The 14291-nt window shown below is 37.7% G+C and overlaps 1 protein-coding gene across 1 annotated transcript in view; it reads left to right on the top strand.

Annotated features, from left to right (window-relative positions):
* LOC108721057 (junctophilin-1) overlaps positions 1-8160 on the top strand; it is a 36272-nt gene extending 28112 nt beyond the window's left edge. Inside the window, exons 9-12 of the mRNA XM_018445379.1 lie at positions 371-407; positions 3286-3419; positions 5562-5771; positions 6422-8160. Coding sequence (XP_018300881.1) covers positions 371-407; positions 3286-3419; positions 5562-5771; positions 6422-6508 — 468 coding nt within the window. The 3' untranslated portion in view covers positions 6509-8160. The remainder of the gene's footprint in view (positions 1-370; positions 408-3285; positions 3420-5561; positions 5772-6421) is intronic.
* Positions 8161-14291: the final 6131 nt, after the last annotated feature.

Here is a 14291-nt window from a genome sequence, read left to right as displayed (position 1 = left end):
TGTGCACAGATAGAAACTTGTTAAAATGAAAGTAAATCATGGGGGAGACGTTCGATACGAAACGAGCCTTAAGCACGCAGGAGTCTAATTAAATCTACGATGTTAGTCGCCGTTGCCAATATACATATATATACAGATGTTATATTGTAGTACATTACTTGTTTCACGCACATCGCGCACGCATAAGAATCATCGCGTAGAATAATTTGCCGCCCACTGTTAACGCGAAGGAAAAGATATGCGCGAAATGCGAAAGCTTATTTTATATACCGAGAAACGAACGCTCTTGAGAAGAAAAAAAGAACTGGAAACGCGAGTTTTAGAACCGTCTGTGTCAAATGTATTTATACGCTAATGATTCTTTATACAGGAAAACGTCCAGATTACAGACGTTGAATATGTTCCGTGTAAATAAGGCTAATATTCGAATTTATGAGCATATGGTATGGCGAAATTATGTATGATAATAAGATTAAGAGCGGAACCTTTAACGATCGAATTTGCCAATAATACCTGTAACTGTGAGCCTAATTCTTAAATGGTCTATATAATCGGAGTATAAAATTCTAATTGATAGAAATTATATTGATCGCACAAACAAGATATTACTCTTTGAGAATTTTAATTAAACTATGAAGGAATACTCACTATATTTTCATACAGGACCGATTTAATGATATTTAATATATCTGCGTTAACACCTTAAGTCACAAATCATGGTTTCGACAATAACGATGGTTGCACAAAAAAAAGGAATGTAGCGAGGAAGAGTCTATGATTTGTGCGGGTACGCATAAAATGCAACAATATGATGCACAAGTGCAACTTTGAATGCAACATTCCCAAACAAACACTTGAATTCTGACTTAAGCCGTTAATCTACCCATGTGTTCACAAGTTACTCGCTTATGACGAATTTCAAGTATCGAATGCTGTTCGGCAAGAAGTAAGCACGAGAGAAACATCGACATTTCGTCAACGTTAAAAATAGTACTTTTCTCAATCTTGCACTCAAGTGCCAATCTTGCGATAAGCGTTGTTCTGTTTCCGACTTTATAAAAGCTTTTCTAGATATTTAACGAGTCAGATATAATCACGTTCTTATTTATAGTGTTACGCACAATTATTTGTAGATATGTAGCCATATAGATGTATAAGATCAGACAAGGCTCGAAATAGATAATATGCATATTCGCTAAATCTCCAGATTACATTCCGTGAGAAAGTCGATCTTAATGTAGAAACTGTACCGATTTTCGTTCACCAAACGACGACGTACGTTGCATTCGATGTACTGAATGTATTTATGTATATCATGTATAAGCTGTTGTTAATGACAGATTAAAGAGAGTATCGCGTAAATCGGACCTCTTACTGCCTTTATTGTCTATTGTCATTTTTTCAGAAAAGCTAATAAATAATAATGTTAGCATATTCGCCGAGACAAAAAATCGGTATCGAATAGGGTATTGGAAACGGTTAATGGCTGCTGAAGTATGTGCGTTTTACATGATAAAATATTAATATTTCAAGATTCAATTGAGCAATCGTAATATTCAAACGAGTTCTATGGAAATTGTGGGCAATATGTAGATTCACGAAGAAGACCGCGAACAATGAAGGCTGCGCGATTGTATGCAGTTCGTGAATGAGGCCATGAAAATTCCGGCTTTAATATTAATTACTTCATTATCATTTCTTTATTCTTATAATTTGTCAAGTTTCATTTGAGGTATAGTCGTACAACGTGCAAAAACATCACGGAAGCTTAAAAGTTACGGAATAATAACGTTTTCTTCTTCGTGACAAACCATTTATTAGTCGCCATTGTTTATTGTTGTGCTAATCCGATTGAGAATAGATAAATTTGTATCGATGTGAATATAACTGCCACCGTGAAAAAATATTACGTCATTAGCGTCATGCATTAATTAAATCGGATTAAACTATCGATTCGATAAGGGAACTGTCTGGAGGTAATCGAGCCATTAGCGAAGCAAATTAAACCGTTGCACTAGACCAGTCGAATTACTTCGCTGGGTACTAACTAATCTGCAACAACAGGCAGACTGCGCAACGCGATAAATGACAGACAAAGAAATTGCAAATAAGTGGGACGGACGTTTTCTTGGCGCACGAAAATCCCGAAATCTTCGCTGTATTATATATTCGCATGCCAAACGCATGAGTCAGATAATTTTCGGGTCTGGACTTGATTTGCGTAAGGCCGGAATCAGACTACGCATTGAATTTTTTTTTTTTTTTTTTTTTATTGAGAAGCAAAATAGCTGAAGTTATTTTGAAGTTTAAATTATTAAAACATTGTCAAAAAAAAGAGTTCAAAATAACTTCAGCTATTTAAGAAAAACTGGAGATTTGTAAGAGATTTGTCGAGAGAAACCGAATAATTTTGCCAACGTCAGTGAATCAAAAATAGTGGGTCGAATTTTGAAATTGGAGCATAATCTTTTCTCACGCCATATTCGCTGTTAGAAAGCAGCCTCGTAAATCAGTTGCGAGGATCGACAGGGTTCTGGCAGCGTCCCCACGCAGATCTCCGCGGGCGTCGCGACGCTCGGCGAAGTTATTTCAAAGATAGTGGGGCATCGCTCTATTTCGGTCGTGCTAGCCAGGGCCGTTCAGTCTTCGGCCCGGCTTCCTTACCGGGAGGCTGCGAATTCGTAATTTACACTTCGATATGCCCCCTTTCGTGCCTGGAAATCGTCGAAAAATGGCCGAAAGATAAGCGAACGGGTTTCACGCTCGAATGCGAACACACGCTCGTGCAGTTTCAAAAGACATTTCCGGTCGAGAAAGAGGCAAAGAAAAAGAAAGCTCGGTGTGAACGGAAGCGCCATTTGGCTCGATTATTGCTTCCGGGATAATCTTTCGAATTTAACGTGGATTCGAAAAAAACAGTGTTCGCTTGGTTTCATATCGACGTATAAAAGTGACAATCTAATGAAAATTATTTAACAATTGACTGTAAGCTCTTTAATCACGATCACGATACATAACACGGACCTGGTCTATATTTGCAAATAATATCGATCATATATACCGTCAATCGTATAAAAAATCCCGTAATTGAAGAAAACTGTACGTATCAACGTCAAGAGCTATAAGTTCGTTACATTTTAAAGAAAAATTTATGAAATCAACAAGTACATGTACGAAACAAAAGTGCAATTTAAAAAAAAAGAAAAATTTTTAAACCAAGCGAACGGGAATGATTTTCTTCTTCGCGGGTGGTTAAGAACTCGAAAGATTTTAATGTATTCTGAGGGTGTCCACAAATTATCGTGAGAACAGAAATGTTTTGGATCGAGACGGACGAGGAGGAGGAGGCGTTGCTATGCAGCCCCGCTCTGATGGCCAGGCGGGCCTCGGAGTCCTGGATCGTAGCACCTCCTGTGGAGGTACGCGAGGCAAATTCACGTTCTAACATTTTAATAACAAAAAGTTAAGCAATGCGTAAAAGTTCATGCAGGGTGGGCAAACAATTTCTTTGGAATTTTCTTCTAGAAGAACATACGGGACGAAGATGAGGGAAAAAAACAACGCAATAGATAACGAACTGGGGGAAACGTTGTTTGCTCGCGCGGTCATTAGGGGTGGAATCATCTGTGCTTAGCGACAATGAAGCACGCTCGATGAAGTGTAGAAGGGTGGAGGGTTTACGAGTAGAACATGTCGTAATAAACGAGTATAGTTAGCAAACACAATAGATTGCATAAATATAGCGTATAGAAAAAAAACGTGTGGTCTTACTTAACTGCTGTTCTTATTTAAGAAGATTACAAAAGATATAAGGACATGCGATATGCGAAAATATTTAATGCGAGACAAGAGGCTTTTTGCAATGTCGCAATTTAATATGCATGACTTATACAAGGTGTTAAAAAATAAGATTCAAAAGTTAGAGAACAGATTCGCGATAAATTGAGTAAAAAATGACTAGAATCGATCTATACAAAAATTTTTATGAATCTCTATGCCGTTCTTTAAAAAAATGCAAGTTATATATATATATGTATTGATCAAACTAAAAACTTTTAATCATACTTATTAAGTCAGTTCGTGCTCTCTAACGATAAATATTTGATTCTTGTTTTAACATCCTGTATAAATTACTCATGAATGTATTATTGCGACAAGAAATAGAACGTATACAATTATGCAATATTTAGAATTTATTGGCTAATTTGCCACATACAATGTTTAGAACATCACGCGACGCGTACGGAATTTTTTTATAACGGTAATATGAATGAATTTTCGTATAAAAAAGGGAGTTCTCGGCTGTAATTCAAATTACTTTTTTATAGTTATTTACTTTTTTGCTCGAAGTCTCATTTAACAGATATGTAGTTTTTCCTTAGAACTACAATCTTTGAAAAGTTTATTTAGTCGTACAATAAGAATGTGAAGGTCGATACAACGAGTCGTTTTAGGGTTAGACCCCTCGGCCTTGTACCTCTCTCAGTGCTCGAAAACCTCGTCTCTCTTAGGTTTGGAACGGCTCCAAAGACCTTCCCTTCCGCTCGTGCTCTATCTTTCTCCTCGCCATCCGTTGCATTCGCATGAAATGCTGAATTAATAAAACACGTAATTACGGGAATTCGTTGCTCTAATATGCAGCCGATTTTGAATCGGTTTCGTGAAAAATGCTGCTAGGATGATAGAATTTTGAGAAGGACTTAACGAATCGTGATTAATATAATTCTGTGACCAATACTGTGATTGACTGCAGGTAGAAGATTGAACAAAAAACTCAATTGTCTGAATAGTCAATAGTTTAAAATTCAATGGTAGTTTCATGGATCGATATAAAACAGAGCTGTCTAACTTTTGACGTCACGTAAGCGAACAGAAATTCGAACAAGAGAAACGCTGGTTTATGTTTTATACAGTTCTGATATAAAACAAAAGCTTCAACAAATACAATGGAAACATGTTAATAATCTTGAACAGAATAGAGCACAAATTAAAAGAGTTTTCTCATTTTCTAGAGTGTAAAAGATAAGCAATTTTGCGAATTTAAAAGAAAAATGTTTACAAAAATAAAATTCTTTAAATACATTATACAATTTTCGCTTCATTAGTTTTCTTGATTCTCAATCAAATGCTTATAACTTCAATTTTGTAAATATGAACGACATACTTTGCAACATATATTTAAGAGTTAAAAATATTTTATGAACGACGCGAAAAGGTGTAAATTAAATTTTGAAATTATAAATCAACAAATCCTTGTACATCACATGTTCACGAAACCGATCCTCAAACGTTGGACTTTATTAAAAATAGATGTTTAATTAAAATAACCAATATGTTACCTTACCTAGTTATATTACTTAACGTTATTCCCTGTAAGAAGTATATTCAGAAGTATAATTGCTATTGCTTGACAATAACTCCGTTTTTCTCTTTCCGTTGTATATCCGTTTGATGCTATATAAGATGTTAAGGCAATGTACATAATGTCGATAAGTAATTCGCGTCCGTCGTAACTCGAGGCCCATCTCTCTTTTTGTTTCTCGTTTATTTCCTTCGTGCAGGCGATGCCGGTAGCGGCAATGCCCCTTCAACGAAAGAAGTCACTGCCGAACGTGGCGCAGCCGATCCAGCTCACGGCCACCTCACCATTGTCGAGGGAAGAAGTCAGTATTTTGAGCAGTATGAGGAGAGAGGAGATCCGCAGGCAAGTCGACGAGAGCGAGAGGCTCAGAGCAAACCCGCTTTTGTACCTGGTCAGTCCGCAGGTTAAAGTGAGTATCCTCCGTGTTTCTACCTGACCGTCGAAACTATTATCGATGTTGACAATGGCGCGGCATCAATCCTCGCCGTTACAGAAACAAGTGAAAACACGGAACGGCACTTGGCAGAGTGTTACGGTTTATTTCGGATCAAGTCCTGTGCGTCTCGACTTGCTACGCAAAAATATAACGCACCATGAGAAACGCGACGATTCTATAATAGGTTCTCGCGCGGTTCTCCAAATCAGCATCCGCTTGGTCCAGTTTCGCAATCGCGAGTCGCGAGTAGACCGAATGAAATTACTTTCGTGCATGGATCTCAAGATGATGAATAAAATATTTTATGCTTATTCTACAATAGCCGTAAGCGTAGTTGTAATTGGTTGTAGTTGTAAGAATTGATCAATCAAGTGGAATATGAGGAGAATATTCAAGTGTAATTGGTCAGTTCTTGCAACTAAAACCACTTACAACTACACTTACGATTATTGTAGAACAGGCATGAAGGATCATCTACATTAGGAGTAACATTGTGTAGTAAAATGTAAGCCGTAAAAAATCGACTAATTACTATTGAATGTAAGAAGAATAATTGACTTACCGCGAAAGCTAAATGGCTCGCGATAAGAAAACTAATAATGTAATATTCCGTACTGTTCCAGGACTGGTTCTCCCGTCAGCAGCTCGTGATGCTGGTGCTCTTCATCAACATATCCCTAGCTTTGATGTTCTTCAAACTGCTGACGTAGCAGCCAGCCGACGATCGGGTTCACGGACTCGTGAACGTGGACGTGACCTGAGACCCGGTGGTGCCGCGACACTTTGGGTCGTTACCGAGCCAGAATTTCGAAGGGAAACGGCAATGTGGCCGCACAAGAATCGCCAAGAATCGCCGGGAATGGCTTTCACCAGCGGTTCATTCAGTCTTACGCGCCGCGGGCGCTACGTTAAAAGAGGAAATCTTTGAATCGAGACCGACGAAAAGGAGAGACTCGAAGAGGATTATTCTCGGCAGAGATTTTGTCGCGCGAAGGCGACCGTAGTCGAATTTTGAGCGATCGCGAAAATCTAAGTAGACAAATAAATAGAGGGAGCAGCATTGAGACGAGAAAGTATCTCCGAGGTATTGTCAAGGGGATTTAAAATGGATTTGCCTTTGAATATTGTAAATTAAAAAGGACTTAAGCTTCAAAAAAAGAGAAAAGGAAAAAGAATAACAATAATTTGAAAGAATTTGAATGGTGAATTGCATTCTTGAAGGTCTTTTGTAAAATAAGAATACACCTGTCTATGGCAAGAGTTTTCTGATGAAGCATTTTAGACGTTTGCCGCTTAAATCCTTTTTAATTGGCAGACTAATATTTATTGGACAAAAATTTTTGAGAAAAAAAAACGATGAATCTCCTAAGCGCAGTTTGTCATTTGCGCGAGAGGCGTTACATCGACAAGTCTTTTGGAAACGGGAGGCGCTGTGTACTCCCGACGCCTGTGTATCATACCTATTTTTACACCAAATACTTTAATAACGCTACTTGTAAGAGTAGGTCGAGCCCTTTCGGGCGGGCCACCGATCGATCGTATCCGACATACGAATCTTCTTCTCTAGTCATAATTTTCTCTTTTCCGACGATCGGCTCGAGCGCAGTAATAGCGACGATCGAATTGTACACAATCGACTTTTTAACGAGTCAGCCGCTTGTCGACCACTTCTAATTAAGGCTGGCGCTGTTGAATTTGAAGCGGTACTCAGGTCGAATTATCCGAATCGTACTTACGGCTATTTCCTTAAAAGTAGAGATTGTTACTTAGCAATGATCGTAATTGTAGCCGTGGTGCCGTGCGCGTAAAGATTCGTTAACGCGCATCCGAGCATTTATAGCGTTCCACAACGATTACGGTAAACTAAGGCGTAAGTTTATTATAAACAGAAGAGAGACATAGAAAAGTTGTCATAGTCGTCGAGCTTTTACGAACCCTGCGGGATTATAGTTACAATTACTATCGTTGAATGTCGATGATTGAGATTTGAATCCATCGAACGGTATCTTGTCTAGAATTACGAAGTTTCCCGATAGCGAAATGTGTCAACCTGAATGTGAACCTGCGCACACAAGTTGAGAGAAACGTTTTCGCTACGAATATGAATGAAGGCCGAAGCGCAGCACTTATAAATAACGCGTAATGCATAAAGCATAAGAAAACTGATCAGAGTCTTTCATTTAATGGAAAGGAAGGAAATTATGGATTTTGATTCATTTTTTATACATTATGCGTTATGCAAGACTGTGCTTCCGCCTTTTGCTTTCAGTGAGAGATCGAAGGTTGACGTGCGCTTGTTTTTCGTCAACGCGAAGAATTGACGTTGTTTTTCCTGAAACGCTTTTTACATTCTACGGGTCTGAGCACAAGAATTGTTGTAACACTTACTTATGCGAGATCTACAACTCAATTAGACTGAGGGTCTGAGCACAAGAATTGTCGTAACACTTACTTAGACTTAAATTGTAGGCGTAAGTAACGCACAAGCTTTCACGTACAACTTATTGCCGTGTCTCCAAGAGACCGCTACGACTTCTATTATAGATCTCGCATTAGAGACTTAATTTGTAGACGTAAAGATCTGAGCGCAAGAATTGTCGTAACACTTACTTAGACTTAAGTTGTAGACGTAAGTAACGCACAAGCTTTCCCGTATGACGTACAATTTATTACCGTGTACGTCATACGCCAAAGCTTGTGCGTTACTTACGTCTACAACTTAAGTCTAAGTAAGTGTTACGACAATTCTTGCGCTCAGACCTTTACGTCTACAAATTAAGTCTCTAATGCGAGGTCTATAATAGAAGTCGTAGCGGTCTCTTGGAGACACGGCAATAAGTTGTACGTGAAAGCTTGTGCGTTACTTACGCCTACAATTTAAGTCTAAGTAAGTGTTACGACAATTCTTGTGCTCAGACCCTCAGTCTAATTGTAAGAAAATATTAGCGCTGAAAATGCGAATGATTCATATCGTAATAATCGCGCGCACGCAATCACGATAACATTATTCAATGAGACGCAAAATCGCAATCTCTGTACATACAAGTGATTCTTATCGACTAGTGTCTGCCGGGCGTCAAAATTAGAAGCAGATTAAACACGACTCTCGATGAAATCTCGCGGACGTCTCGCGGAAGAAGATGATCACTCCGTGAATATTATTCGAGACATAAAACTAAGTATCAAACGCTCTTTGATCCACGATATCGGCGGTTCGCTGACGTTTATCTCGTATTTCACGAAAACGCACAAATCGCGAGAGTTTATCTCTCGTATTCCTTCTCCTCACTATTTCGCGACAGATCGACGATCGGCCTTCCTGCGCTCGAACGACCGTATTTTTTCTAGCCTCGAGGGCATAGCTTGTATATCTCTAGGTAAATTTGTAAATAATCGTGTAAACGCCGATTGTGTGCGATTGCAGACTTTGTTCACATTACGCGATACCGTTCTCGCGCGATCTCGGATACAATTTGGCCGGAAAGCGAGGACCACCGAAAGTCGAGATCACCTTTTAACTCGAAGGATCTCGTTTTGGTTCATAACGAAACTAAGCTTCTCTCTTATTCCTCTGCTTTGACAGTGCCAATGACGTAGCCAGTGTACTTCCGCGAGAATAAATTTGATCGGCGACATATGCATTCGCGTTCAAATTATGCTCCGAATCCGAAAATCTTGGTTCAAGCGCGAACACGTGACTCGAAGTCGATATGCGTTCGATCGAGATGCAACGGGATGATATTTTCGACTATCCATATTGAAACTGTAAAGAGCACAAAAAAACAAATTGTTTTTGTCATTTCGTTAGGCAAATCGAACGAATCCGTTTACAGGATTACAAAATTAATGTTGGATTTACGTTTGGCATCTATCTCTCGATGCACGTTTGTTTCTGACTGTAACGTGGTTGATTTATTATTAAATAATTTCTTTCTAATATATTCAATAATAAAACAGAACATTAAACTGAGAGAAATATCGAAAATGTCAAAAGTAAAACTAGCATAAAAAACGCGCAAAACATTCTTAAGAAAAATAGAGTCACGTAGGCAAAAAGAACCGGAAAAAGGACGCATAGAGGCATATGAAATAAGTTGAATGTTCCAGCTTAAAAGAGAAGGACCGATGGCTTTTTGTCACAAGGTGCATTCGCATAGATACTCTACCTATTACGCACATTCGCCGTTGCGGGTCATGCATTGTATATATATTGCTATTATATATATAAAATTTATTAGTTAGTTAGTAACCGGAGAGAAACTAGAAAAGATTTGATATTGAACGTTGGGGGAAAACATCCATCGGGAACAAGGGTTGGAGTCGAGAAAGGAACGAGGCGGAGGTAATTTTTGTCACCGAACAAATCATATCACTTAATCAAAGGAAATTTACGCGATTCGTATTGTTTTATTTATCGAATGGGGAAATTTATTTCGCAATTTACGGTACGATATCATAATATTATGATCTCGTATATACATACATAAGAGCATATGTATATTTTACTTGTTATATCTCATGACTATTATCGTAATTAGCGCGCATATCCCGTTATTATTGTATATTATCATCATTATTACTATTATATTATTAATTATTATTTGGATTATTATCATTATTATTGTTATTATCATGTCACCATCCTATTGGGAAAAAAAAATACGAATATTTAAAACAAAACATGAACGTGGGAGAAATTTTGGTACTTTGGAAAATATGCGATAATGGAACCTGAGGCCCATTGCCATTGTTAATTTGCGCAAGCAGTGATTCAATAAACTTGTATCATAACAGATAAACGTTTCTGGTAATTGATATCACGATACTTCGTTTTGCTATGCCCGGATAGTTGTCTTTTACGTCGTAAAAGCAAAAGAACGTGAACGAGATCGATGACTTAATTGCCACAGTGACACACACAGATTTCTCGTGTAACCAAACGATCGAGAATACACAGAGTGGATACACTTTCTATTATTCCTATACGTATAATATGTAGGCATATACGTACACACATGTACGCACACATACTTTCTTTCCGAAGCCTCGGGTGAAAATCGCAACGAAACCGAACGATGATTTACGTCGTAAACATGCAGAGTGTGCTAATCACGTTCGTTAAAATAAATATTTTCTCGCACGTATACGACGCACGTGTCAAATTGGCATTGTTTACAAATTGAACGAATCAAGAACTTCGGATCTGCGTAGTTGTCGAAGCCAGTCGGAGAACGCAAACAGAGTGTTGTGACTTTAAGGTGATATTTTGCAATATGAACGTCATCATGTTGTCGGCAAATATAAACAAATGCCGTAATTAAAAATGCTTACAGTAGCAACGTAATTTTCTCGGTTGAAAAACAACTGAAGAGAGACGACTTCCGGAGAATTACAAGGAATTTACATCGCTAACACGTTGAGACGTCTCAGGGAACGGCCTCGAAAACGGAAACGTTTTCCGCGCTGGTTAAAACCGAATCAGTCACGAGGATCGGCACGGCAAAATTGAAAGTAAATCGGCGATGCATCCTTCCACTGCGTGAGCATGCACATGATGTCGCTTTTTGCGCGATCGTGCTGTTGCGTCATACATCGAGTGAGACTGCGTCTGTAATACGCATCGTCTATTACCGGTGTCAACGTCATTCGAGTCGGCGAGTATCAGGCGAAACGTGATCGCTTGTCAAACGAAGGATAGTTTCAATGAATAATAAAATTTAATATCGACTGCGAGCATAATCAGTGAGCAACGATATTTTTATTTAATGCAGTTTTTCCAAATCGTGGAAAGAGCTTAAATTATGAAAAAACGCAGGTAATTATACAGGGTGTCCCGAAGTAAGTTTTTGCCAATCACTTTTGTGTAGATAAAGCGGACTAAACTGAGTCGAAAAGTCCTCTAGCATTTTGCAATTTTTGCAATGATTAACGAGATATTAATTACTAACAATCGCTGAATATTGGTTTTCAATAATTTTTTATTCAAATACTATCAACTTTACAGAAAAATAGCGAGAGACAAAAATTTTTTATTTTCTTCTCATAAAGTTCTGAGAATTTTTTCAGAATTTTTTTCAGAATTATTTAATACCGTATTTTCTCAAGTTGGTAAGAATAAGAAAATGCAGTAGATAAAAAGTTGATAAAAAAATTCTGAAAAAATTCTTAGAGTTCTATAAGAAGAAAATAAATGATTTTTATCTCTTACAGTTTTTCTGTAAAGTTGATAGTATTTGAATAAAAAATTATTGAAAACTATAATATTCGGTAATTTTTAATAATTAATGTCTTGTTAATTATTGTGAAAATTGCAAAATGGTAAAGGACTTTTCAACTCAGTTTAGTCCGCTCTATCTACACAAAAGCGATTGGCAAAAACGAGATATCCTGTATAGAACTCACGATAATCGGATATGTTGTATATGGAGGATCTCGTTTGTACTTTTTTGGACAAAGTAAAAACGGAAACTCGAACTAATTCAGATATACCCTCTGAATGCGGTTCATTTGATGTTAAAAACGCTTCGAATCACATTAGCACCTTAGTCCTGTTGACCGCGTATACCTGCTGCTCAGAAAGAAGCATGTCATCAATTTTCATTTTTTGAATGCAGCTGAATTGAATGTGGTAACTATCAGTAGTTTTCAATATTCCAACGTTCCTAGAAGACAGTATACCTAAACTCGGCCTTATTTTTGAAACATCTGGAATTTAAGTTAGAGTAAAAGAATGGTCTGTCTTTAAAATTCGTTCGGGGCATGAAAGTTAAACTAACAAAAAGTCGGTTTCGGCAACCTCGTGTTTGCAGTTCTAGAAATCAGTCCTTCCACAAGTTGGCTGCTGTATGCTCGACGAGCACATACAGTGATAATGCCGAAATATAATATACTTTAATTTTAACCGTTAAACAAGAACAGGTGTTGCAATCTTATCGACTAAGACGTACAACGACTGCGACGAGACATGGCTGGAAGAGTGTTTGATCAGTTCGTCCTTAACTCACAAAGTTGTTTTAGCTCAGACATGTTACGTAACATTTCTAATTTTAGGCGATATTCGTTTACCAGTTCTCGTATACGTAGACACGATCATCCGGTCTAAGATTTATTAGTATCCAACTGACAAGCTCAAATAAACTGCGTTTATATGCAAAAGCGAATTATTACCGTTTTTGTCTCGAGTTTCAATCATTTCGGAATTTATAATCTTGAAAATTAATGTTTTTTAAAAATATTTAAATAAATTGTAATTGCTATTTATAGATTTCACTGAATTCTATTTAAAAGATAAAAGCATTCATCTCTTCAACCAACAGGTAAGTACATGCGATCGGTAAAGAGAATTTAGTCGAATTTGGATTCATTTGAATTTCTTTTTTCTTCCTTTTTCGTTCGGTTTGATTAAATGTAAACGGGATCCAGCCACAGTCTCGTATCTTGTTTTAAATGCGCATATGATTTGAGAATTGAGGTCACACAAGATAATCATCGTAACTGTTCGCGCCGCGAATCTCAAATATTTGTCCACGAGGTTGTTTAGGAACGTAATTCGGGTCTTATCAAAAACCGTAATTGCGCGCGTTCAATTTCAAGAAACGCAGCATGGCACGAAAGTGGAATCAAGCATAATGTACGTTCCGTGCAACATACTACGTATATGACACTTCTTATCTCCCATCTCCCCTGATTCTTTTTCTACTATGTTGTAGTCGTGAAAAGAGATTTAAAATACTACCGGTACCACGCAGACGAACGATAAAAGGCGCGGTCGATAACTCAAACAAGAATAGAATTTCACTCATTACTCTATGGGGCAATGGCGTAACGGAGGTATGGTAGAAAAAATAGGGAAGAGAAGGACTAGCAAGAAAAAAGAAATGTATATATCATGATAAATGTTCAAGCGATTAAGACGTAGCAAAGTTTCGACCGCCCCTGTTTTCAATCACACCATCACGACAATGAAGACATTATCTATCGATTCGCGTCGTTCGTATAAGCGCCTTGCATTGTAAAATAATCCGGCATTTTCTGGGTCATTAACCGCAGTATCGATCGCTTTGGTATCTCTTCTCGAGGAAACACTATGCGAGGCGACCACTCATCAACTTTTTACTACCCATTTTTAGCCTAAAACGAAAGAATAGAAATATTCCGTTAAATAACAAAATACATAAAAAAATTTATTTATGTGAATTAACCTTCTGTAGTTCAACCGGGATTTTAAAAACCCAGGCGAATTTTTATTTTGAATTTTACATTAAATTCATATACATGTACAAAAAAATAAATAACATTTCGGGTAATATCATTATAACATCGTATTTTTGAATGTTGGAAGAGTGTACCAGAATTTTCTCAGAATTTTTAGAGCCCGAAAACCGTTAAGAAAACACAATCAGGTACCTGTGGTCAGTTGGAGACTAGGAAAACATTGAGGAAAGCGTTGAACAGCGAAGGATCTTTTAAAAATACGATAAACCTATGGCTGTG

The sequence above is a fragment of the Mycetomoellerius zeteki genome, unplaced genomic scaffold (genome assembly GCF_001594055.1).
Source record: "Mycetomoellerius zeteki isolate Tzet28-1 unplaced genomic scaffold, Tzet1.0 scaffold159, whole genome shotgun sequence".
NCBI lineage: Eukaryota > Metazoa > Arthropoda > Insecta > Hymenoptera > Formicidae > Mycetomoellerius > Mycetomoellerius zeteki.
This window is presented reverse-complemented; position numbering and strand designations above follow the sequence as displayed.